This window comes from Bemisia tabaci, chromosome 6 (genome assembly GCF_918797505.1).
Source record: "Bemisia tabaci chromosome 6, PGI_BMITA_v3".
NCBI lineage: Eukaryota > Metazoa > Arthropoda > Insecta > Hemiptera > Aleyrodidae > Bemisia > Bemisia tabaci.
In genome coordinates this window covers 19,857,880-19,884,499 of record NC_092798.1, presented here as the reverse complement: position 1 = coordinate 19,884,499, position 26,620 = coordinate 19,857,880, and the positions used below count along the sequence as shown (strand labels likewise).

The 26,620-nt window shown below is 41.0% G+C and overlaps 1 protein-coding gene across 1 annotated transcript in view; it reads left to right on the top strand.

Annotated features, from left to right (window-relative positions):
* The window catches only part of LOC109042462 (RNA/RNP complex-1-interacting phosphatase), a 108,744-nt gene extending 82,232 nt beyond the window's left edge, over positions 1-26,512 (top strand). Inside the window, exons 5-9 of the mRNA XM_072301339.1 lie at positions 4,624-4,703; positions 19,605-19,648; positions 20,615-20,675; positions 21,585-21,631; positions 25,403-26,512. Of these exons, the coding sequence (XP_072157440.1) occupies positions 4,624-4,703; positions 19,605-19,648; positions 20,615-20,675; positions 21,585-21,631; positions 25,403-25,791 (621 nt within the window). The 3' untranslated portion in view covers positions 25,792-26,512. The remainder of the gene's footprint in view (positions 1-4,623; positions 4,704-19,604; positions 19,649-20,614; positions 20,676-21,584; positions 21,632-25,402) is intronic.
* Positions 26,513-26,620: the final 108 nt, after the last annotated feature.

The window sequence follows — 26,620 nt, the reverse complement described above, 5'->3', positions numbered from 1 at the left end:
AATAGGTTCTTAGGCAGTGAAAAATCCGGGGCTCAATTGAAAATTGTCCGTTAGGTGAAGGTGTTTTTAGTATCGTTGTAGAAATGATGGAAATTAACAAAATATTGAACCGAGCTCTTCTATTTCTCTAGATTTTCTCGTTCTCGTATTTTTTCATCGTTTTTTTTTTCACAGATGAATCGCTATGAATGCCAAGGAACTTTTTGACTACAAGTTAGTAATTTTTTGACCAGGTCAGCCAAATCGATATGGTTGCTCCAAAAATTCTTGGTCAAATCTACCGAAACCTTAGGTTACTGAATGACATCTAGGGATGCAGCAATTTTTGCAAGGGATGTGCGTGAAAACACGCACTTTTGTTTCTCATTATGCCACCAAGAGGTTGTGACATTCGAGTGGCTAGCGCATTGGACTAACATTCCTCCGATCACGGTTCGATCCTGGTGGTTCATGCCTAATTTTAACGAGGGGGCAAGTTTTCAACTCAAAAATTGCGTCAATGTAACCCCCCTAAAAACCAGCAAAAAACAGCACGTTTATGTCACTGTGTGCTTTAAACCCACATTAAAACAAAATATCGCTTATTTTTTCTGACTGTGCAAGCTTTTGAACCAAAAAACTGTGTCCTTCTTGTAATTTGGTTCTACAGTGTGGCGCCACACAGTTTGAGAATCCCTGGAATGGCAGATAGCACTGGATGCTGCGATATTATCGGCGTAATTGAGAATTGAGACGTTAGCCTTAATTGCGGCAGCTATACTGGGCCGTGTTAAGTAAAAACGCCGTATGAGCATTCAAATGTTGCCCAATTTCCTCTCAGCAATTAATTATTTTTAAAGAAAGTTATAAATATTTTTCCTTGAAATTTTCAAACTTGTTAGATCTAATCCCGAACGAAACCCTCTAAAAACTCTGAAGAGAAATATTCCTGAATTTTCCTGAAAATCCCTGATTTATCAAAGTAAATTTGGCAACGCCTGATGGCTCATACGGCGTTCTTCCTTAGGACAACCGTACAACGCACCCGCTCCCGTCTGTTTGGTCCGTGTTTCAACGCCTAAAACCATAATTTCCCCGTGTCAATTTGTTTTGAAATTTGGCCGCAATCGCCCCCTCCTTCCCCCGCCCGCTGCTCTTTCTCACCCTGTTTTTTTTTAGCATCAGCCAATGGCGTTTGACTCGCGGGTTATTATTTTTACTGGCCGCGTGCATTCTACCAATCAACTCTGTTTAATAAACCTTTAACGCATTCCGCGCGTCGCTCAATGTGATTCAATCGCTCCGTTGCTTCATCTGATGTTGCCGAGTGGAGAACGGGAAGATGGTGTTCATTCAAAAGGAACCGGATTCTTTGGATTATTATTTTTAATAATAATATATAATATATAATAATATATAAATAAATGAGAAAACATTAAGATATGGGTACAACAAGCCCTAAATAAGACATAAACACAGCCAGCCAGATTGTTGAAATTGGTAGACAAAGCAGTAGACAACGAATGCACACTGGAAAAAAAAAAAAAAAAACACATTGGATCTAAAGTCCAGACTTTTGAAAACATTGACAAGAAAAAATACTCTTGATTCAATCAGCTTCAAGCTTAAATCAAAAGAAAATCCGCTCAAATTAAGATGCTTGGTTCATGATTTAAGCAAAAATCCATTGAATCAAGAGTATTTTTTCTTGTCGATGTTTTTAAGAGTCTGGACTCTAGATCCAATGTGTTTTTTTCCAGTGTGGGTACAACAAGCATAAAATAAGACGTAAACACAGCCAGTCAGATTGTTGGAATTGATAGACAAAGCGATAGACAACGAATGATTAAGGAGTATGGAGCAATCCTTGTGGTTACATGGTTGGTTCCCAGAGACTAAGGGAGCAAATGGACTGCATTTTGCAATTTGGACCTATAAATTCTGGCTCATCTGAAAAAACACTTATGTGCATAGGGAAACTAATGGCACATACGTTGTTTTTAAACCGGGCCGGAATTTATAGGTCCAAATTGCAAAATGCAGTCCAAATGATGGACTAACTATAGGGTCTCTTGTGGATTGCCGTTAGTAAGTGTATTATCTACCTTCTTTGTCCATTGCAACCACCCGCTTCCACCAATAGGATCCCTCTACATCCATTTTACATTCTTTGTCTATTGCTTTGTCTATCAATTTCAAGACTCAGCCAAACATTCAGCAAGACATTTTGGGCCAAACGCATCCCCATTTTCAAGTAGAATCGAAAGCTAAAAATCAAAAGGTTAAAAAACGCAATAGTGTAATTCCTGCATAAAATACACTAACAGAAAATGAGCCTGAAATTGACCGAGGCATACAATACCTCTATCAGGGTTCAGTGTAAACGCAGAAGCAAGAAAAACATAACGAAACGGATGGCCACGCAATTTTTCTGTTCAGTGCGGGAGAAAATTAAAAAATTCTGATGTTTAACTTTTTTTCAATTGAGAATAGGCATTTAATAATTGACCCAAAACATCCTGGTTGTGTTTTAACGTTATTCCATCCTCGTCACGCCATTTTTCCAGCGTTTATTCATGTATTTTGTCGTTGAATCAAACTATTACCCCGTGTTTGTCGCAGTTATTTAACACTGTTTATTGTCGCATAAACATGCTATCCGTAAAACTAAAAATGACCTCGGTCATCTGAAAGTCGAGGTGGCCGTCGAATGGCAAGGTGACGCTCTCAACCGAGTGACCGGTCAACAACTCGTAAAACTTCTGAAATTGATTTTTCAAGCTGCCGTGAGGCGCGGCGTAAGCCGCCAATCCGATGATTCAATTGAATTTTTCTTTTTTTCTCTCTCTACCTTTCGAATGCCAACACATCTATTTTCTTCAGTTAGCCTGAAGCGACGTCTTATGTAGCCGTGGATAGCTACTTTTCACGCATTGGCTAGCCTGCGAGAATCCTCCCATTGCAGATTAATGTCTTACAATTCACGGAGGTGTCTTTGTGAAAATAGAAAAATTCGCTGACCGTGTTGGTACCTGTGAATGCATACAACTTTATTTGGACTATATACTGTAATTTAGAACCGAAATTTCAGGCTCGGTTTAGAAACGATGTATGTACCATTAGTTTCGTTTGAACATAAGCGTCTGTGGCTCCTTATCCCAAAATTCAGTCCAATTTTTACCTAGATCAAAAACCATTGAAGATCTCTCTAATAAATGAAATCGGGAAATAACATTTTTAATTGAAAAACCTTGAAATGTCAGGGAATTTTAAATTCTAAAGACGGAAACACGTGTTGATCAAGCTAAGAGCATTTCAATTTCGAATTTTATTCAACCCTGATTCTTACTATCAAATTCTTCTTTTCAAACTTTCTGCGAGCGAATTTTACTCAGAGGTTCGGGACTACTTTTGCCTCCGATCCTCTCAATTGCTCTTTATTTGCGAGTCTTTCGTTACTTTTCGGTGACTTAGGAATCGCAACGCTGATACATGATTTTGGTACCACCTCGCGATGCAGTTCCAAGAAGATTCGATCCATCGCAAATTACTAGGTCTGATAGGTCGGCTTAGTTAGCAGCGACGTCGAAAAGTGTTGCTTGTTGATGAGACAGAACCGCACGGAACTACCTAAGGACGTTCGGACCTTGAAATAAAATTCGCTTTTAGAGATCCGATGCAGTAATATCGACTAATAACTTTGAACTACGTATGAACATACAGTCAAATGCCGGATATTTGCACAGCCGTGTATGGTTGCAATACGAGGGTGCAACGTGAACATTATGAATATCAATGGGCCTGTTGCAAACTTTTGCTAGAGCAAAAATAAGAGTTGTTTCTTATAGATAATGCCTCAAAAATCACGATGAGCGCATCGGCAAAGTCTGAAATGCACTCATAACTTCACAGTCTGCGCAAGAAATTTGCGGTTTTTTGAGCTTCCCGCTTCAAAAGCGATACTACGGCACAGGTGAACATTTTGTAAGAGGAGTCGTTCCATCGTCGGCAATATCATCATGGCCGACGCCAATCCGCCAAAACACGTGTGATGGGACGAGATAATACCTGAACTGGATTAGACCAGATAACAATCGGCGTGTTTTAACGTTCATGTTTTCCACGCCCGAATTGATTGACCTTGAACTCTCCTCGAATTACGCGCGGAACTGCGCGCAAGTGTCGGCCATGATGAATATCGCCGACGATGGAGCGACTCCTCTAACAAAATGTTCACCTGTGCCGTAGTATCGTTTTTGAAGCGGGAAGCTTAAAAAAACGCAAATTTCTTACGCAGATTGTGAAGTTATGAGTGCATTTCAGACTTTGCCGATGCGCTCATCGTGATTTTTGAGGCATTATCTATAAGAAACAACTCTTATTTTTGCTCTAGCAAAAGTTTGCAACAGGCCCATTGTTGGATTCTGCCACATAGGTAGGAAGGGATGATCCAGATTTTTCTCCTCCAAAAGGTGCATTTTTCACATACTTGTTTCTCTTATCTTCTTTCTTTTCCCATCTGTGCTTCATCCTCACCTCATCAACGTAAAGAAGGGCGGGTCTGAGCATTTCTCTCTCTAAAAAGATAATGTCTTTCTTTCCAAAAAAGTAATTTGGTTTTTTCTTTTTTCCTTGAATTTTCAGGATTTGGAATCGAGGGGAATTATACACAAGAAGGTTGTGTGTATTGGAGGAGCAGTCCCACCAAAATCTGTCACAGACAAGTAAGAGTCTTTTATCACATTTATATCAAAAGTTAATGTTTTTCCCCCTTTTGTTTCTCAACTTATTGACTTAGCTTAAAAGCTGTCGTAGTGTCGAATCGCAGCCGGGTTACTAAACTTTAGAAAGTAGACGTTACGGCTTTCGTCATAATGACTAGACTCATTTACAGCTTTCTTTTTTTTTAAATTTGACGTTAATGAAACGTTTACGACTTATAGATATCAGCCACTGTTATAAATGCGGGTGACACATAGTTTGTCAATTCCTCAAGCCAAAGCGCCTTATTTCAATCGAGTATGCAACACGGACATCCGGCGAGTTCGAATAGTTGTATCCATGATTTGTTCACCACAATTGTCGCGTCTATGATTGTGTCTATTGAAATATTATAAAACTTTATAAAATTGATGATGGGGTTTTGGACACAATTACAGTTTCTTAACCACATTTTTTTTAAAAAAAAACCTTGAAGTCAAAGAAAAGTTCACGAGTCGTAAAAATCGGTCACCGTCGCAGTGCGGATGAAACTGGAGTATCGCTTTCTCAAGCCAGTGCGCCTTACTTCAAGCGTATATGCAACACGGACATCCGTTGACTTCGAATAGTTGTATCACGGTTTGTTAACCACGCCCGGTGTTCCTGAATGGAGTTTAAATCGGAGTTGGTCATGAATGAAAAACATTGAGTTGAACATGAAGATAGGCATCAACGGATGCTAAAATTGTGCGGGTTCCGAAGTTTTACGAGAGATAATCGCGATGTTGTGATTTTTTGGAGCTTTTCCAAGAAGAAGGCTCATTTATGGCCACTGAATTCCCCCTCGCCCCCTTTCTTTTGGACTGACCTCATATGCCGTTTCAGGGGATTAGTCCCGGGGAAGAATCCCACTTACGAAGTCGGGGAAAATCTTGATGAACTCGATATTAACTTTATATCTAATTCGATTAACTCAATATTTTTCCCGACTTCGTAAGTGGGATTCTTCCCCTACAAAATCTCCTGAAATGGCATATGAGGTCAATCCAAAAGAAAGGGGGTGAGCGAGAATTTAGTTGCCATAAATGAGCCTTTTTCTTGAAAAGGCACCAAAAAAACCACAACATCGCGATCATACCTCGTAAAACTTCGTCAACCGATTTCTAAACCGCGCGGTTTTTAGCATCTAGTGGTGCCCAGGGGATTTGTCCCGGGGCAGAATCCCACTTACGAAGTCGGGAATAATATCAATTAACTCAATATTAACTCTATATCCAATTAGATTAACTCAATATTTTTCCCGACTTCGTAAGTGGGATTCTTCCCCCGACAAAATCTCCTGAAATGGCATATGAGGTCAATCCAAAAGAAAGGGGGGTGAGCGAGAATTTAGTTGCCATAAATGAGCCTTTTTCTTGAAAAGGCACCAAAAAACCACAACATCGCGATCATACCTCGTAAAACTTCGTCAACCGATTTCTAAACCGCGCGGTTTTTAGCATCTAGTGGTGCCCAGGGGACTTGTCCCGGGGCAGAATCCCACTTACGAAGTCGGGAATAATATCAATTAACTCAATATTAACTCTATATCCAATTAGATTAACTCAATATTTTTCCCGACTTCGTAAGTGGGATTCTTCCCCGACAAAATCTCCTGAAATGGCATATGAGGTCAATCCAAAAGAAAGGGGGTGAGCGAGAATTTAGTTGCCATAAATGAGCCTTTTTCTTGAAAAGGCACCAAAAAACCACAACATCGCGATCATACCTCGTAAAACTTCGTCAACCGATTTCTAAACCGCGCGGTTTTTAGCATCTAGTGGTGCCCAGGGGATTTGTCCCGGGGCAGAATCCCACTTACGAAGTCGGGAATAATATCAATTAACTCAATATTAACTCTATATCCAATTAGATTAACTCAATATTTTTCCCGACTTCGTAAGTGGGATTCTTCCCCCTACAAAATCTCCTGAAATGGCATATGAGGTCAATCCAAAAGAAAGGGGGTGAGCGAGAATTTAGTTGCCATAAATGAGCCTTTTTCTTGAAAAGGCACCAAAAAACCACAACATCGCGATCATACCTCGTAAAACTTCGTCAACCGATTTCTAAACCGCGCGGTTTTTAGCATCTAGTGGTGCCCAGGGGACTTGTCCCGGGGCAGAATCCCACTTACGAAGTCGGGAATAATATCAATTAACTCAATATTAACTCTATATCCAATTAGATTAACTCAATATTTTTCCCGACTTCGTAAGTGGGATTCTTCCCCCGACAAAATCTCCTGAAATGGCATATGAGGTCAATCCAAAAGAAAGGGGGTGAGCGAGAATTTAGTTGCCATAAATGAGCCTTTTTCTTGAAAAGGCACCAAAAAACCACAACATCGCGATCATACCTCGTAAAACTTCGTCAACCGATTTATGTCTGTGAAGTTAGCACCCCCACTTTTAAAATTTGCAATTTTCTCTTTTGCTCATCATTGCTCATCATTTGCTCACCTCAAAAATCGCTTTCATTTTTTTTGCTCAGGCTTGTACTCCCCACAAATCGAACTTGAACTTTCAGAGAGGTCATTGACCCTAGCACCCCCACTTTGTCCGATCAACCTGAAAATGGTCTCAAACGACGCAGAATCATTTGCTCACCTTTGCTCAGCCCTTAGTTTTTGTTGTTCACCCCTCCATCCCCCCCAAAATGAAAGGCGGCATTTTGGGGAAGATCAAAGCCAGCACCCCCACTTGGTCCGATCGAGCTGAAATTGGTGTCAAACGACGCAGAATCATTTGCTCACCTTTGCTCAGGCCTTAGTTTTCGTTGCTCACCTCCCCCCTCCCCCCCAAAACGAATGGCGGCATTTTGGGGAGATCAAAGCCAGCACCCCCACTTGGTCCGATCGAGCTGAAATTGGTGTCAAACGACGCAGAATCATTTGCTCACCTTTGCTCAGGCCTTAGTTTTCGTTGCTCACCTCCCCCCTCCCCCCCAAAACGAAAGGCGGCATTTTGGGGAGATCAAAGCCAGCACCCCCACTTGGTCCGATCGAGCTGAAATTGGTGTCAAACGACGCAGAATCATTTGCTCACCTTTGCTCAGGCCTTAGTTTTCGTTGCTCACCTCCCCCCTCCCCCCCAAAACGAAAGGCGGCATTTTGGGGAGATCAAAGCCAGCACCCCCACTTGGTCCGATCGAGCTGAAATTGGTGTCAAACGACGCAGAATCATTTGCTCACCTTTGCTCAGGCCTTAGTTTTCGTTGCTCACCTCCCCCCTCCCCCCCAAAACGAAAGGCGGCATTTTGGGGAGATCAAAGCCAGCACCCCCACTTGGTCCGATCGAGCTGAAATTGGTGTCAAACGACGCAGAATAATTTGCTTCCCTTTGCTTAGCCCTTAATTATTTTCGCTGACCCCCCCCCCCCCCCCCACCCAACAATGCCAGCATTCGGCGGGAAAGCGAAGGTAACACCCGTAAGCACGGATTGAGCTGAAATTCGGCACGACAAGCAAATGGCACCAAAAGGTGTATTTATGGGATGATAATATTTATTAATGTCGTGAAGATTGGTTGTAAAATGTGAAAAATCTATGGAAAACACTGAGGGTATCGACTTTTTCAGTGGGAAAGATGAAAACTAGAAAGTTTCCAAGCTGGGGAGGATTCATAGAGTGAAAAAAGTATTACGGAACGGTTGATATTTCTTTATCTTCTTTTACTTTCACAGACTCCAACAGTTTTTCTAAATTAAAATGTACAAGTTTACTGAAATATAATGACTGCTTACTTAATTATTCTGGAAACATTAGTGGACGGTGACGATATAGGGAAATCCTTTACAACTAAAATAAGCATTCATTATTGAACTTAATTTTGTGATGAAGAAGTATTATTTTTGGTCCATTTTAAACAATGTCCCTGTGACGTTAAATTCCCAAGCAGAATTGTGCTATAATGTATGAGCTAAAAATGATTGTTCTGTAGGTATTGCAAAATTTAGTCCAACTGTTATGCTGTATGTGAAGAATTATACTTTGCTTTTCTTACAGGAAAATTATACACATAAGACATAAAAGTTACAAGACGTTTCATGAAAGCCATTATGATGTCGATGAGGTGACTCACTCGTATGTCACAGAGAGAGTATCCCTTTAGGCAACTCAATAAATTGAGATGATAAACAATAAATGATCTTAACTGTCTCAGCCTTATACCTACATAGTTAGAGAACAAACCCAAATTCGACCAAAAAATTCATTAAAAAGATATCATATTTACAAAAAGTTATACAAGTAAATATAACGGCTCTTCGTGTCATAAAAATGATCAAACACCTTATAGTTGTAGATTTGTTCCAAGATAACCGTATCTAGAATTTAAATTTAGCCCGCAGACAAAATACAGTACGGAAAAGCTAAAAATTAACACAACAGCAAACTCGAAACATATCAAAATGTTTCACAAGAAGATAGGCATTAAATAAAGTGTATCTATTAGAAATATTATGAGTGTTAATATTGCCACTCTTCTCAATGTTCAACCTTTCATAAGTCAGCATTGGGTGGGGAAACCTATGACACTATTTGTAAACGCAGCACTTGCTTACAAACACACGAACTACCGTGATACATTCTAAAAACCGAAATGAAAGATTTTATCGTACATTTATTTTTAAAAATTCGCAAAATTTGTGCAATCAGCAAATTGAATGTAATAATCAATTAATTGACCAGAAGCTCGTTTCTTCCGATCTACACTCCGGCCCATTTCGGAACGTCCCTGGAAATTTAAGTTTTAATACGAATTAATCCTGCAAATGGCGACAAACAATGCTGTTAGAAGCCGAGGCTGGAGGACCAATTGGACTGCATTTTGCAATTTGGACCTATAAATTCTGGCTCATCTGAAAAAACACTTCTGTGCATAGGGAAACTAATGGCACATACGTTGTTTTTAAACCGGGCCGTAATTTATAGGTCCAAATTGCAAAATGCAGTCCAATTGTCGGTCAAGTGCCTCGTGACTTCCTGCTCAGTTGACTTTTTTTCCGCGAGGAGCAGTGACACTTAAGGTAATCACAATATTTCTTTTTTCACCTCAAAATTAGTTCCAGGGTGAATTTCGGTGAGGGAATATTGAAAAGAAATAAAATCGAAGCACTTTGACGAATTTTAACTTTGCCAAAAACTCTCAGAATTAGTCAAGACAGCAGTCAAATATCGTTGCAATTACTGTACTCTCATATTATTGTAAACAGACTTTAGTAGAAATTTACTCTGAAACTTATTCTGAGTTAAAATTAGCAATATTCTTGGTAATTGTAATGTTAAGTTTTAGGATGCCGAACTAGGATAGAAGGGTTCGCCGTGAAAGTCTTAACGGTTCATAAAGAACACAACCAGTTGCATTTCTGGTTCCTCGTCCAACGAAAAGGGGTTCTTACGGTGTTGCAACAGTATGCAGAAACCTTCAGGTAGCTAGGACGCCCCGAATTGGAGCAGAGTACAGTAAATCGCCACATTTCTGTGCCTGTTCAAAAATCATTTCCAAATTACCATATTTGTCAATCAGGTACGTAATAAAAAAAAATTGGACAGTAAATCGGATATGGATCGTCCTAAGGAAACAGGAGCCAGCGCGATTACAGTGTTTACTTTCAAAATGATGTGTCTTCAATATTATCTAAAAAATCTCCCAAAATACCATAAAGTTTTGGCTTTCCACCCAAAAATTGTTAATTTTGAAGAAAAATAATTATGTAAATTTAAATACTTTAAATACATGTATTAAGTATTTTCAAAAGAAAAAGAGAAGTTGCACGGTTTTGAAAACACCGTAATCGCGCTGCGAAGGTTCCCTCGTGCTAAATGCGATCCGATCCAAATAATGTTTACATTGAGTCCGTTGCACGCAAGAGAAACACCCAACTGAATGAGTACACCTTTCTGAGAGTAAATTCGCTCGAAAATAAGCACATCCAAAAAGTCTGAAATCCACGCCTTCGCGCGAAATTTGCGTGGTTTGTATCACGCATTTTCAAATTTACCGCGCATGCGGGCAGTTTTGCTTCATGGCTGGGAGTCAGCTTTGCCCGAAGAGAGACCTAACCCAAATAAACGAACAATCTCGCGAACTGTAGTAAACTCTCCTTCCGTAAGGTTTCAATTGATTCAAAGCTTTTCTTTCCAATTTCAGCTCCATCGGACCATGTGGGGGTACTGGCATTGATCTCCCCAAAATGCCATCCTTCATTTCGGGGGGGGGAGGGAGGGGGGAGGTGCGCAACAAAACCTAAGGCCTGAGCAAAGGTGAGCAAATGATTCTGCGTCGTTTGACACCAATTTCAGCTCGATCGGACCAAGTGGGGGTGCTGGCTTTGATCTCCCCAAAATGCCGCCATTCGTTTTGGGGGGGAGGGGGGAGGTGAGCAACGAAAACTAAGGCCTGAGCAAAGGTGAGCAAATGATTCTGCGTCGTTTGACACCAATTTCAGCTCGATCGGACCAAGTGGGGGTGCTGGCTTTGATCTCCCCAAAATGCCGCCATTCGTTTTGGGGGGGAGGGGGGAGGTGAGCAACGAAAACTAAGGCCTGAGCAAAGGTGAGCAAATGATTCTGCGTCGTTTGACACCAATTTCAGCTCGATCGGACCAAGTGGGGGTGCTGGCTTTGATCTCCCCAAAATGCCGCCTTTCGTTTTGGGGGGGAGGGGGGAGGTGAGCAACGAAAACTAAGGCCTGAGCAAAGGTGAGCAAATGATTCTGCGTCGTTTGACACCAATTTCAGCTTGATCGGACCAAGTGGGGGTGCTGGCTTTGATCTTCCCCAAAATGCCGCCTTTCATTTTGGGGGGGATGGAGGGGTGAACAACAAAAACTAAGGGCTGAGCAAAGGTGAGCAAATGATTCTGCGTCGTTTGAGACCATTTTCAGGTTGATCGGACAAAGTGGGGGTGCTAGGGTCAATGACCTCTCTGAAAGTTCAAGTTCGATTTGTGGGGAGTACAAGCCTGAGCAAAAAAAATGAAAGCGATTTTTGAGGTGAGCAAATGATGAGCAATGATGAGCAAAAGAGAAAATTGCAAATTTTAAAAGTGGGGGTGCTAACTTCACAGACATAACCGATTTCTAAACCGCGCGGTTTTTAGCATCTAGTGGTGCCCAGGGGACTTGTCCCGGGGCAGAATCCCACTTACGAAGTCGGGAATAATATCAATTAACTCAATATTAACTCTATATCCAATTCGATTAACTCAATATTTTTCCCGACTTCGTAAGTGGGATTCTTCCCCGGACAAAATCTCCTGAAATGGCATATGAGGTCAATCCAAAAGAAAGGGGGTGAGCGAGAATTTAGTTGCCATAAATGAGCCTTTTTCTTGAAAAGGCACCAAAAAACCACAACATCGCGATCATACCTCGTAAAACTTCGTCAACCGATTTCTAAACCGCGCGGTTTTTAGCATCTAGTGGTGCCCAGGGGACTTGTCCCGGGGCAGAATCCCACTTACGAAGTCGGGAATAATATCAATTAACTCAATATTAACTCTATATCCAATTAGATTAACTCAATATTTTTCCCGACTTCGTAAGTGGGATTCTTCCCCCGACAAAATCTCCTGAAATGGCATATGAGGTCAATCCAAAAGAAAGGGGGTGAGCGAGAATTTAGTTGCCATAAATGAGCCTTTTTCTTGAAAAGGCACCAAAAAACCACAACATCGCGATCATACCTCGTAAAACTTCGTCAACCGATTTCTAAACCGCGCGGTTTTTAGCATCTAGTGGTGCCCAGGGGATTTGTCCCGGGGCAGAATCCCACTTACGAAGTCGGGAATAATATCAATTAACTCAATATTAACTCTATATCCAATTAGATTAACTCAATATTTTTCCCGACTTCGTAAGTGGGATTCTTCCCCGGGACGAATCCCCTGAAACGACTTATGAAGACAATAGGCCGTATAGGGACACCAGTGTCTGCGCCCAGGACCCAAGACGTCTTAACTCTCCTGTAAAGCCCCCACCCTCCCCCCTCCACCAAAAAAACCAAAAAAACAAAAGACGAAACGAAAAAAGGAATAACGGATTTGACAACGGCGGTGGGGGCTCGTGCGGGAGCGGGACACCATTAAATCTGCTGGCTTCCTCCTCTGCGGCTGCGGTCCGGCCGCCGCGGTCTCAGCCCGGTCAGCGGCGAGGCGCGAGTAATCGATTATCGATATTTCCCCATTTGAAACTGTGCTAAAGAATCGATTATCAAGGTGTTCGCTGCGGACACCCTATTTATCGATCCTTTTCCGTAGGTTTAAAGGGCATAACAATCGATATATCGCAAAGCACGCCACGCCACTGCCCGGTATTCGTTTCCAATGAACGGCTCGGGCTCGCGAGATGAGGCGGCATTTAAAACTTAAAAGAATTAACCTGGGCTCTCACCTCTTTTAAACGCGCCGCCCTGCGCCACCACCCTCGCCCCCCGCCCCCCGCGCGCGCCCCGGGCCCGTCGCCCGTCTTTCTTCGGCCCGTCATAGCCAACGATTAATTGCGCCTTCGGGAAACTCGGATCCTGCCGTTCTCTCACCTCCGATCTTGACCCCCCCCCCCTCCACACCCCCAACGAGCCCCCCCCCCCCCCCCCCCAGAATCGAAATAATTGTAACGTTGGGGCCTTTCACGCCGAGAAGCGCATCCGTGGTCGATGAAGCACGGTTTTGCGGCGGAATTGATAATAAGCAAATCAGTGAGTGATGAGACAGGGTTACCATAATTTTTTTCATCTTTCAATTTCTCGACTTTTCGTGATTTTTTTTCGCTTTTTCCTGACTCCAAAATTTCGAGTTCGTTGCCTTGAGTTCCCTTAGCTTCGATCAGAACGTCGCGTTAGGGCACACTTAGGTTATTTTTATGAGTCACGTTGACTTTTTCCACAACTGGGATTCACATTAAGGGTAAAGGCACGCGAAAGTGATTCTTGCTCTTAAATGCCTGCTGGCGGTCTGGAAAACCGTAAAAATCCGGGGACGCAGGTATTACCTAGCAAGTTTACTAGTCACTGAAATATTTCACTGATCTCTTAAGTGTTCACTGTTTCAGGTTATTTTGAAGGCTTGCTATTTTTTAAGTAGCCACTGAGTGCCTTTTTCGATAATTTGATCTCTAAATAAGGAAATTGTGTCCAAAGTTTAAGGGGAGGGGGAGGGGAAGTTTTTTTCGGAGGTCAGGGAAAGTCTGGGAATTAGGAAATTTTGGAATCAGGGATAAGCGAAAATAGTCAGGGGAAAAGCAGGGAAAGTCCGGTAATTTGAAGATGACGAAATTATGGCAACCATGTTAATGGAACCTGCTGAGATTGCTGAGCCGATGCGCTGTACTTAAAAAATTCCCAAACTGTTCTGATAACTTTCCTGACTTTCCAGTTATCCGATATAGCCTCTTTACTTTTTGATAAAAGAAGCTCAAAAATTCTGCAATTTTGTTAGCAGAATGTGAAGTTAGGTGTATATTTCAAACGCGCTAGGGTGGTAATTGTGATTTTTGAGCCAATTCTCAAAGAAATTGCCTTGTATACTCGCTGTAGGAAAATTTTGCCAGAGACCTTTTACTTTTTGAAACGGGGAGCTCAATGCTCCAATTTAGCTCGCAGACTGCGAAGTTAGGAGTTAATTCCAGACGCTGTTGGGTGGTAATTGTGATTTTTGAGCCACTTCCCACTGGAAAAAAAACAAAAAAAAACACATTGGATCTAGAGTCCAGACTCTTAAAAACATCGACAAGAGAAAATACTCTTGATTCAATCGGATTTTTGCTTAAATCAAGAACCAAGCCTCTTAATTTGAGCGGATTTCCTTTTGATTTAAGCTTAAATCTGATTGAATCAAGAGTCCTTTTTCTTGTCAATGTTTTCAAGAGTCTGGACTCTAGATCCAATGTGTTTTTTTTTCCAGTGCCCATAGGAAGTATCCTCAAACCTCCTCTCTGCAGCAAAAGTTTGCGCGAGACCCATTGGAAAATATGAAATCTGGCAAGAGCGCTTGACCGTGAGTCGTTGGGTCCAGCGCAGCGTCCAGGCGTCCACCCTTTTATACATATTTCTCACGCGCAGGCGCTCCTTTCCTCTTCCATCGCCGAACGTATCCGTACACTCGTCCAGCATCCACCACATCGTGTGGTTCCTGGTCAAGGAGTTTGGGAACGGCTCCTCTGTTTACAGCTAATTTAGCCTCGAAATAAATTGGGACGCCAAGCCACCGAAGCCGGATCGGCCCCTTGTACTTCGAATTCTTCGCCGCGTATTGGTGTCGAACCACCTCGTGTGGTATAGCCCGAATCTCATCCCGTTAGTTTGTGGGGCAGGCATGTGAAAAGCCAATATGGATCAATGTTCGTACCTTCAATACACATGGGTTTTCCCGAATTTTAAAATCGTTGAATATTCACCCTTTAACTGGACGCATGTCTGCCAAACGCGATCTAAGTATGTGCATTAAGACATGAGCCCTGAGACCCATGAGAATACATGCATAACATGGCGCACGTCATTATGCATATAGTTCCGTTCGGCAGAAATACGTCCAACTTAAAAATGGGTAGGTTGCACTAGATACAGAATCGTGTTTTATATTTCCTTCCCTAACAATAACGTATCATGAAAATGAAAAATACCCTTTTTATGTAAATGAAGTAAAATCAGTCAATTTTTAGTCATCCAAAATTTTTCGGTCAGAAACTTCTGAGCCCGTTTTCTCTAAACTTCATTTTTGCACTTACTGCTCTCTTCGCTATCATGGCAGAATCAGTGATACACGCATTTTCTCTGGTTGTTCGATTTGGAACACGGATCTAGCCAACGCAGAAGAAAACATGGTATGCATTACCGCGGTGGATGACGTCATCTTGTATACGCATCTAACATCCGCCCCCCTACCCCCTCATCACAAATTGAGATGATGGACATGAATTCTTTTTTCCTTTGAGAAGTGCCTGCCACAAAGTTTCATGTACGTTCATACTGCTCTATTGAAGGACTAAAAAGCTTCATATTTTTGGCTACAGGGCTCTTTTTGAGAACTGAATAAGTGAATACCTTGTACCAAGAAAAGTTTCCATTCACCTAACGTTTTAGGTTGAATTCAATTTTTTCCGTTTTTTTATTTTCCTCTCTCTTCTTTCGGAGTTCTTTGCTTTTCAAGACAAGTCTTTCAATTTCACTCACGCATACGCACTTATTTGTACATCCCGCGTTACTTGCACCAGATTCCACTTGAAAAAATCAAAATTGAAACTACCACTCCTGGCAAAAACCTCGAATATACATCATATGTTTCATCAGGGTTACGGGGTTCTCAGTCAAAACGACGGTGCAGACTTTCTCTCCATTTGTGGACGTGTAATTCATCTCTTTTACACCCCGACCGCAGACCAATAATTCTTTCACGCATATTTTAACGAGGAAATCCCAATCAATCAGGGCTTTTGTGAAACTGGTTTGATCAATAGCTTCCTCGCCTTAGTGCCCTAATCGTCGAACCCTAAATCGGCCGCGATGAGCCCCCCGCGGCAGCTGGTGGGCCCCACGAGACACTTTTTCGGATCCGACTGGTGTTCATGAATAATGTTTATCAATATTTTCACTCCTCGAGGTTCACGGCGCGGGAGTTCACAAAGGAGCCGTGATTCATTACGTTTTATCCTCCGAAATTTGACATAATTTTGATGTATCAATGTCTCATTGATTTTAGGCTGAGACTAGGCGAGATCCTTCATTGGTGTCTTGGCAATGATCGAACCTTTTACTTTCTGGACTCCAACATTCAACTGTTCACTTATCTACTAGGTGGATGTTTAACAACGTGTTGAGCATCTTGCTCTGCAAATTAACAAGCAGAAGTTTGGTGAACTTTTTTGGCATATGACCTCACCTAAAGATATATAGGTGGGAGGTCAACAGCCGACTGTCTCATAATAATTGTCTTTAAGGACATGTTGAGTCCCCGAAAGTAAACGTTGTTACCTCTTGAACTGAAAAATGTAATTTGCATATTGTAACTGTAGCATCTACTTGCTCTATGTTCGAAATACTTTTCAATTTATCCTGGTCTAGAAGTTGAATTCCAAACTTCCCGTCGTGTAAATGGTTTTCAACGTAAAATTTTGAAGAAAAAGTTTGTCAATTTGATTTCTAGTTCAGAATTTGTCTAATTGTCCATTGACAAAACTATAGAAAGCCTGCCTTAAAAGCATTTCCGTTGCAGGATACTTCAAATTCTGTTCTCAAATTAGGCTGCGTTTTGCAATTAGGGACTACAAATTCCGGCTCATGTATGTGCCATATACAGATTTTCCTATGCAGATAGATGCCTTTATGGATGAGCCTGAAACTGTAGCTCCCGATCGTAAAATGCAGTCCAATTGTTGAACAGGTGCAGCAGGCAATTGCACGGTACTGCACGGTGCTTTATTAGTCTTCGGCCATCTGCAGAAAACTTCATCGGTCACGTGTCCAACTTCGCCGTTCGTCTGGCCGAGAATAGGTGTAAAATCGGCTGCTCATCGTTCGGGGCAAGATTAAACCCTAAAAAATTTAGAATTATGATGATCCCTGATGTTTCGATAAAGCTCTGAACACATCTGAAGATCTTTCCTCGACCGATCAGCCACGAAAATACACTTTTCGAGATATGGACGAAAATATCGATAGTGTGACAACGGCTTCGGATGTGATCACAATATGACGAATGTACTCAATATTCCTCGGGAGGAAACAGCAAGACAGGGGTACCGGGCCGAAAAGACAAATAGTAGCGGCGACGCGGTTTGAAATTTTAACGAGCCAACGCCGAGCGCGACAAGCGGGAGGAAAATTTGATGGATCGTCCGGAGTTGGACGATCGGGGAGACTCGGGGGGTCGAACGAAGGGGTGAAACGGTCAGAGGACGTTTGACCGTCTCGCAGCGCGGGAGGACACCCCCATTCAACGGGAGATTTATTCAAATTTATACGCCTTATTAACACCTCCACCCCCGTAAGCTCCATCTCCATTGATAAATATTAATACGGATCCTATTGGAGTCGCCACCGCACCGGGACCACGGCGCGGCGCAGACATGCTGAATGGTGATCGAGGAGTGTGCTCGGTTCTTTTGTGTCCGTCCGTCGATCGATTCACTGCTGCACTCGTAGTAGGTGAGGAATATTTGATGAACCCTGCCAGTATGCCGCCGTGTTAAGGAACAACGCCCTATGAACATTCGAGAGGTGCCGAATTTTCTTCGATAAAACATGTATTTTTGACGACATTGATGCAAAATTTTCTTTGAAATAATAAGATGTATTAGATTAAATTACGTACGAAATTGTCGGAAAATTTTGGAAATTTTTTTTTCAGAATTTTCCCGGTAGATTCGGTTTTTATTGGAGGAAACTTGGCAACGTCTGAAGGCTCATAGGACTTAGCACGGCAGTGTGGTATGTTTACAAGCGAGCGTCGAACAGTGAAACGAGCCATTTGGAGACGTTGGACGTCGAATTTTTGACCTACCCTCTAAATTTTATGTTTATTTCGTCACATCACAAAGTTTAAGGAAAGCTCTCCAAGGCCTTGTCTCCGCGAGATGTTTCATGGGATTTGTCCCACGTCTGAAACGCAGGAATGAAAATTTCGGGTTTTTTTCCCCACTTAAACAACAGAGGTAAATTTCTCGTTCTGCTCTCTGAGTCGCACTTAGGACTCCACAAGAACTCTACTCAATAGTGTGATTAGTATTGACCAACTCAATTTGATTTTCCCCAATTTCGCAAGTGTGATTTTCCCCTGGGACAAATCATGAAACATCCAGTGGAGACATGGACTAAGGATTTGACGAGGAAAAAATTGAACCGGCAAAATTACAGAGTTTGCTCCTTCAAGTCTGCGGTGATGCAGCTTAAGCTACAAGGAAGTTGAAATAGTTGTATCATTCATGGTGAACTGCATGCACTCTCTGAATCAATTTGGACCAGTACGTTTTATTCCTCTCGCATTCATGGGAATGATAATTTAAGCCACGATTATTTTTATTGCCTGAGAGAATTCATTGTAAAGAAACAAATTAGTTTAGCAGTCTCTGAATCGTCTCTAGCAGTTAATGTAACAACCCCTCAAATCCTTGGTATTTTAGATGTGTAAGAGTGCAAGATACTGTTTTGTCCTATTTTTTCCGTTTTTGCTTTTTCAGTCAAATGTACGTACCCATTTATAAGAAAATACCTTTTTCTCTAGGTGGTTGTTAATTTATATTCTTGAAGCAATAGTATTATTGTAAAACGAATAAAATTCCCCTCTGAAAAACGAGAATGTGTAATACTATGTTCATAATCAATGATGAAGTGCTTTTAATTCACAATATCTTGCGGCAGAATCTGAAAGTTGCCATAACTATGTTTGGATACTATGAATGAATTCCTCAAAAATCCTGCTTTTTTCTTGAAAATAAACGCCGACCGTAGGGGTACAACCCTTCCCGTTTGTTGCAGTAGAATGCGTTTTGCACCATATGTGTCACCGCGTAGATGAATGAACTAGCTGTTACGGATTTATATTCGTTGACGGAAACTTTGACAGATGTGTAAACATGTCCATTCGGGATACCTATTTATACCCTTTCTTTTCGTTTAATCGACCGTGGCGACGCGATGATTGTGGGAAGAATACTTGTCAAATATTTTGAACGTCGAAGGGGGATGATCGTGGACCATTTAAATGCTAACACAAGTATAAGCTGTCCCGTTTCTTTTGGATGACTGCTTCGACCAGCTTGACCGTTCCGTAATGTCGACTAAAATGCACTCCAAGAATTTAACATAAATAGTCTAACTTAGTAATTGATCTAGTTTCTATTACAAACGCTTTAAAAAGTTTGTATCATCATGGATATTTTCTTTGTTTCAGATTTTGTTCTATAATTGACGACTTCTTGAAAGAAAATGACTCAGGTATGCCTTCTCTTTTACTCAGTGGCGTGGCATGAAATATAAATATTTCCCCATTTGAAGTAGTGGTAAATAATCGATTATTAAGGTGTTCGCTGCGAACACCCTGTTTATCGATCCTTTTCCATAGGAGTAAATGGTAGATCAATCGATATATCGCAAGATACGCCACGCCACTGCTTTTACTACTGTAGAGAAACTAATGACACCATTAAAAAATACTATTCGAAAAAAAAGTTTTCGAAAAAATGTCTGGTCTCGGCTCCAGAGGAATCGAAATTTTGGGCAAATAAGCGGTTCTAGAGCGAGCAGACCTCTTCTTTCCCAACAATGTCTTGTGCCTTTTTGCACAATGACATCCTAATACTGTTTCTAAAATTAACCAGAAACAGAAGCTCTTTATTATATCGTCGCCTTTCGGCCAAAGTATCACAAGCGCCGTGCGGCGCGGTGTTTAAACATTTTCGCCGCCATTTTATTTTTTCACAGAGAACTTGTTGGCTGAATCTGTTTGAAAATGTCATTGAATTTTTTCGGTAGCACAAAGAAAATTTGAAAAATTTATCTGTAAAAAAATCAAATGGCGGCGGAAATTTTTATACGTGGCATGGCGCTTAAGATACTTTGGCCGGAAGGTGACGAAATGTAGTTCAACTGATTTTCTGTCCTTTTTACAGATTGACGTCTTCTCGTCCTCTATATCGTATCTTTTAACTTACCGAATAATTGCTTAAGTCATAACCAGGTTTTTAAGGTTTTCTTCTTCCCGTACAGAGCTTTTAGACTTTTCATGCTGTTTTAAAAATGATATTTAAAGTGGACTCAGTTTATACAATCCTCAAAAAATCTTACAGGTATCCTAAAAACTTGAGCCCTTAAAGATAATCTTAATTTTGATTTTAATATTTTAATCATGTCCTAATAGCTTGTACATTTTTTAATCGATTTGTTTCTTATTATTTGTTTCAGATAAATTAGTAGGAGTGCATTGCACTCATGGACTGAATAGAACAGGATACTTAGTTTGCAGGTTTGTAGCCTTCTTCTTATTTCAGTTCTATATATTCTCCTTTTTATCTCACATTCTCTTCATTGCAGATATGAGCTCCTCAATTGGGCCGTCACAAGATCCAATCGCCTCGAAAATAAGTGTTTTCACAGTACATTTCAGCCAAAAACGTGTTTCCGAGCTGTAAATAGTTCAATAAGTTTTTAAATATCTGCGATCTTAATTCGTTTGGAACGAAATTCTAGGCGACTTCGAAAGTCTTTTTTGCAGCGCTATTTGGACTACATTTTGCACTTTGGAACTTTAAATTCTAGCCCGGTTTAAAAACAACGCAGGTGCCATTGGTTTCTCTATGCACATAAGTGTTTTTCTAGAAAAGCCAGAATTTATAGTTCCAAATTGCAAAACGCAGTTAATTTAATCAAACGGAAAACGGAAAAATGATGATTTCATTCACAGTAGTTGTATCAACTGTTTGATCGTGTTATGTATCATTTTGCGTTCTCATTTCAACGTGATTTTCAAAAATGAAATACAAAAAATGTAAAGTAGGTAGCTCTTGAAAGTTCTAAAAATTGATCGATGGGGTTTCTCTCTTCCTTTTCCTTCCATCCCCGCTTCATCTCTCTTTCCTTCTTTCTTTCTGTATTTCTAATCGATTGATCGACTTTTTAAGGTTTCGGCACGGACTTAATTGGTGTTTCGCCCAACATTTTGAATGTCTTGTGCGACGAATAAGTGAAAGTGTTATATGCTTATGGCTGTAGGCCCTATCGTTTATGAAGTTCTAGCTAGCCTCTCAATCAACCCCTCCTTTCTCAATCGTTTAATAATTTAATTCACCAGGATGATAATTTTATTTAATAAAAGAAATTAGATAAAAATATAAAATAAACCATTCCTCATCTTTTATATTTTGTTCTGTTGCAGATATTTAATGACGCGATTAAATATGACACCTGACGATGCTATCAAAGGTAAGAACTTTTTGGGTGCTCACACCCTCAATTTTGCTTATTTCTCAGCACTTCATCTTTTTCAAGGATGGAGTGTGTTTTCTCAGCCGTTCTAAAAATGTACGGCAACAAGGTTTTTTTTCTTTATACTGTACATTTTTGTTTATCGAAATTATCAATGCCCCTCTTATGTTTTGTTTTAATACAGCTAACATTTTTGCTCAGATAAGTTACTAAACCCCAACTAGTTCCAAGAGCTGTCTGTATAGTTGAAGCAGTTTGACACTTTTCTTGGAAGTCCACATGAAATTTCAATGTACGATAATCACTCGTTTAAGAAATTTTATGAATGAACTGGTTAAAGTATGAGTCATATTACTCGTATGATAAGAGCAGCGAGTATAGTCATCGCCGTTACCTCTATGGTCGCCATATTTCCAAAAATTGTCATGACCTTCGTCAGCATTGATGAGCCTGAGGATTCATAACAGATTCTGATATGACAACTTTGATTATACTATCATGTGCGTCATGGCTGCTTATCTCCCCTCTCGCAATTTAATATCACCCCACGCGTAATTCTGCGATTGAATTTGGCTTAATTATTTTATAAATCCTTTGTTCCCTCATTTTCTTCCGGTCCAATTGTATTCGGCAATATTCAAACCAACCGAAGCTAATAATATCGATATCAAGTGTCGACTTTTTTCTTCTTTGGCTATACTTTTTTAGTTTATAGTTAGAAATTTATTTGGTGTAAAATTCAGAGTGCATTTCACTCCAGAGTCTATTTTCCCCCCAAAAAACCTCGAGTGATACAAATAGTCGAATCCACACCATAATACGCTGTTTCCTGCACAAAGGAAGGTACTTTCATTCCAAGGTTGCAAAATTGACTGAAACAATTCAATGATTTATGAGAATAAACCTACAAAATTTTAGTCGAAAATTTTGATTTTCGCATGAGGTCAGAGGAAAAATTAGTGAAATTTTCAGTTAGAAATCCTCAAAATTCTCGTAAAAATGCAATTTGCGCGGATAAAGCTGGCAAAATTGAAATGTAGTTACGTTCAGTGGCGTGGCGTGAATTGCGATATATCGATTGTTATGCCATGTAAACCTATGGTAAAGAATCGATTTATAAGGTGCTCGCTGCGAATCGATCCTTTTCCATAGGTTTAAATGGCATTACAATCGATGTATCGCAATTCACGCCACGCCACTGGTTACGTTCTCTCGTGTGAGAAACGACAAAGAGTAGAGGTAACTCGGCAGAAAGAGTTGATTCTCCTCCGTAAGAGCGAAGTCCACCCCGCACATGGAGCACACTCCGCTCCGCGCTCAAATCACTCCGTTTGTTTAGGAGCAATATTGACTCCGGATCGAAATCCACTCCGAATTTTACCCCGGGAGTTCTAAGAGTTAATCGAGGTGTACCTGCAAGAAATATTTCTGAGATTGACCGACTCGTAAATGGACACTTTAACGTCGCCAATCAAGACAGATCTGAAAGATGATGGATGAAGAAAGAGGATGGTTATCATGATATCAAGCGTTGGCCATATTAGAGTACCTTTATAGGAAGAGTATATACAACTCGATTTATGTACAACTCTTAGGGCCCAGAAGGGCGACAACGTGAAAAACGAAAATCACCAGAAAAGTGCCGCTGCCAACCTATGCATTTGAAATATTAATCAATAGGGCTGACACGCATGTAAACAAGCGTTTTTGAGGATTGAGACTTTGAAACTGTGAAAATTTATGCAAAATCAAAGTTTTGTACGTGCTTTTATAATTTTTGATAAGTACCTACTCTCTGAGTTTGAATTTGTACCACTGGATAATTCGAGTTCATATGTTGGCTGCCTTTTTGGGCCCCAAGAGCTACATGACCTCATGAAACCTAACCTTCAAATTTTCAAGCTGTCCATACTCTCTCTATCAGAGACAAGAGACCCTCCACTCGTATTTCGGCTACTGTGGAAGCTTTTATTTTCCGGACTTCAACAATTAACTGATGACTTACCTACATGGTTGATTTTTAACAAAGTGTTGGCAGTTTCGTTTTGCAAACAAGCCAAAACAAGTCGAAGTTTGGGAAATTTGTTTGGTTCCTGACGTCACCTGAAATTCATCATCTACCATGTAGAAAGCTCAACAGCCGAAAAAAGAGTGATGACTGTTGCTCTCTTATAATTGTCCATAAGGAAGTGTTGAATCCCCGAAAGTAAAAGCTTCCACCTGTCGCCAAGAGGCCAGTGGAGGAACTCTTGTCTCTGCCCAAGAGCTACATGACCTGATCAAACCTAACCTCCAAATTTTCGAGCCGTCCATACTCTCGACCAGAGACTAAGAGACCCTCCACTGGCCTCCTAGCGCCAGGTGGAAGCTTTTACTTTCGGGGTTTCAACAATTCCTTATGGACAATTATTAGCGAGCAACAGTCATCACCCTATTTTCGGCTGTTGACTTACCTACGAGGTCTGTTAGATTAGAAACCGGATTTTGGTCATAACTAGCCCACAATGTGTCCAAAGTAGGTTTTCTTGAGCTTTCCTGATAGCTGAAAATATACTTAAGAACGCTACGTTCACAGATTTTGTTTATTTTTATCAGTATTTATTCTGTGTCATCTTGAATACGAGTGAGTCAGGTGCGTTTTGCGATTTTCATCATGCGATCACTGACAGAGCTAAGATTCAACATTAAATTTTGTTTTAAACTCGGTATACCTTGGTACCGAAACTTTTGGTATATGCTAAGTAAAGTTTACCATGATCATTGTATGAGATGTTCCCACTCTTTTGAATGGGTTAAACGATTCAAAACTGGTCAGGAGTTCGACAAAGATGAGGAGCATGGGAATCGACCTTCGACGGCAACTGACATTTGTCACGTGGAAGAAGTGCGGGCAAAAGTGCTCGAAAATGGTCGTTTCGAGCTTGTTGAACAGAGTAATATTTCTGAAGGCTCTGTACATACAACTTTGATAGAATATGTAGACACGCATCGAGTTTCAGGTACACTTGCCCCTTGATTGTTGTCCGTTGAACGAAAATGCAACCAAATGTCAATTTCCCTTTAGCTGCTTGAACGTTCTAACAATGATCCTACATTTTTGGATAGGATAATTTTCGGTGACAATACTTTAGTGCACGGCTACGATATGGAGACGAAACTCCAATCGTCCTTGTGGGTTGAAAAATGTAGTGCAAGGCCGTAAAAAGAGAGACAAGTTCGGTCGAACATAAAAATCGCAAAACACCCTTGAGGTTGCCTTACTTCAAGCCACATACCAAAGAAGCTAATTGGGATTTTTCAAATTTGTGAAGGTAGCATTCTTAAATATATTTTCAGCTATCAGAAAAGCTCAAGAAAACGGAATTTGGACGCATTGTGGGCTAGTTATGACCAAAATCCGGTTTCTAATCTAACAGACCTCGTACATGGTCGATGATGAGCTTCGGATGACGTCATGAGCTAAACAACTTTCCCAAACGTCGGCCATTTTCGGCTTGTTTGCAAAACGAAACTGTCAACACGTTGTTGAACATCAACCATGTAGGTAAGTCAACAGTAGAATGCTGAAGTCCCGAAAGTAAAAGCTTCCACCATGGCCAAGATAATAGTGGAGGGTCTCTTGTCTCTGCTCTCGACCCTATACAAAGGTACTCTAGGAGGCCATATCTTGTAGAGAATGAGCTTTTTTTTTTTAGTCTTTGTGCAAGCGTACTGTAAACTCCTAGAAGAGCTATCCTATTGATTGCCTGGGTTGCTTCGCCTTTTCAGCCTTTGAAGATGCACGAGGCCATAAAATGGTAAGGCTGAAGCTCAAGAATCACTTGCTGAAATTCAAAGATCCCAATTTTGTCGAGGTGGAAGAGACCAAAAAACGTTTTAAGGGTCCAGATTTTCGGGGTCAACGTAACAATCCCAATTCTGGCGAGAAGGAAGTGGAGCCCACAAAAAGTTCTCAGGGTCCAGATTTTCGGGGTCAACGTAACAATCCAAATTTGGGCGAGAAGAAAGCGGGGACCACAAAAAGTTTTCTGGATCCAGATTTTCAAGGTCAACTTAACAGTCGCAGAACCACACGCGATCCAAATAATTGGCGAGAACCTAATCCTCATTACCCTGAATATGACGCTTCATCAAGTATGGGTCAGAGCGGCATATAGACTGCAAATAATTTGATGCCGACCCAAAAATAGAGATAGAGTTCATTTTAGTATGGACAAATAGACCGCGTTAAACAGAAAGGAACCAAGCCACATCAGCTATTGCCAAATTGAACCGGGCAATACAATTTTTTACGAGAAAACGTCTGTGCGTATTCCTTTGAAATTTTTAAAGAATTTGCTTCAACCTATGGAGAATTCTCCCTGCAATGGGCCTGTTGCAAACTTTTGCTAGAGCAAAAATAAGAGTTGTTTCTTATAGATAATGCCTCAAAAATTACGATGAGCGCATCGGCAAAGTCTGAAATGCACTCATAACTTCACAGTCTGCGTAAGAAATTTGCGGTTTTTTGAGCTTCCCGCTTCAAAAACGATACTACGGCACAGGTGAACATTTTGTAAGAGGAGTCGTTCCATCGTCGGCAATACTCATCATGGCCGACGTCAATCCGCCAAAACACGTGTGATGGGACGAGATAACACCTGAACTGAATTAGACCAGATAACAATCGGCGTGTTTACGTTCATATTTTCCTCATCCGCCTTGATTGACCTTGAACTCTCCTCGAAATACGCGCGGAACTGCGCAAGCGTCGGCCATGATGAATATTGCCGACGATGGAGCGACTCTTCTAACAAAATGTTCACCTGTGCCGTAGTATCGTTTTTGAAGCGGGAAGCTCAAAAAAACGCAAATTTCTTACGCAGATTGTGAAGTTATGAGTGCATTTCAGACTTTGCCGATGCGCTTATCGTGATTTTTGAGGCGTTATCTATAAGAAACAACTCTTATTTTTGCTCTAGCAAAAGTTTGCAACAGGCCCATTTG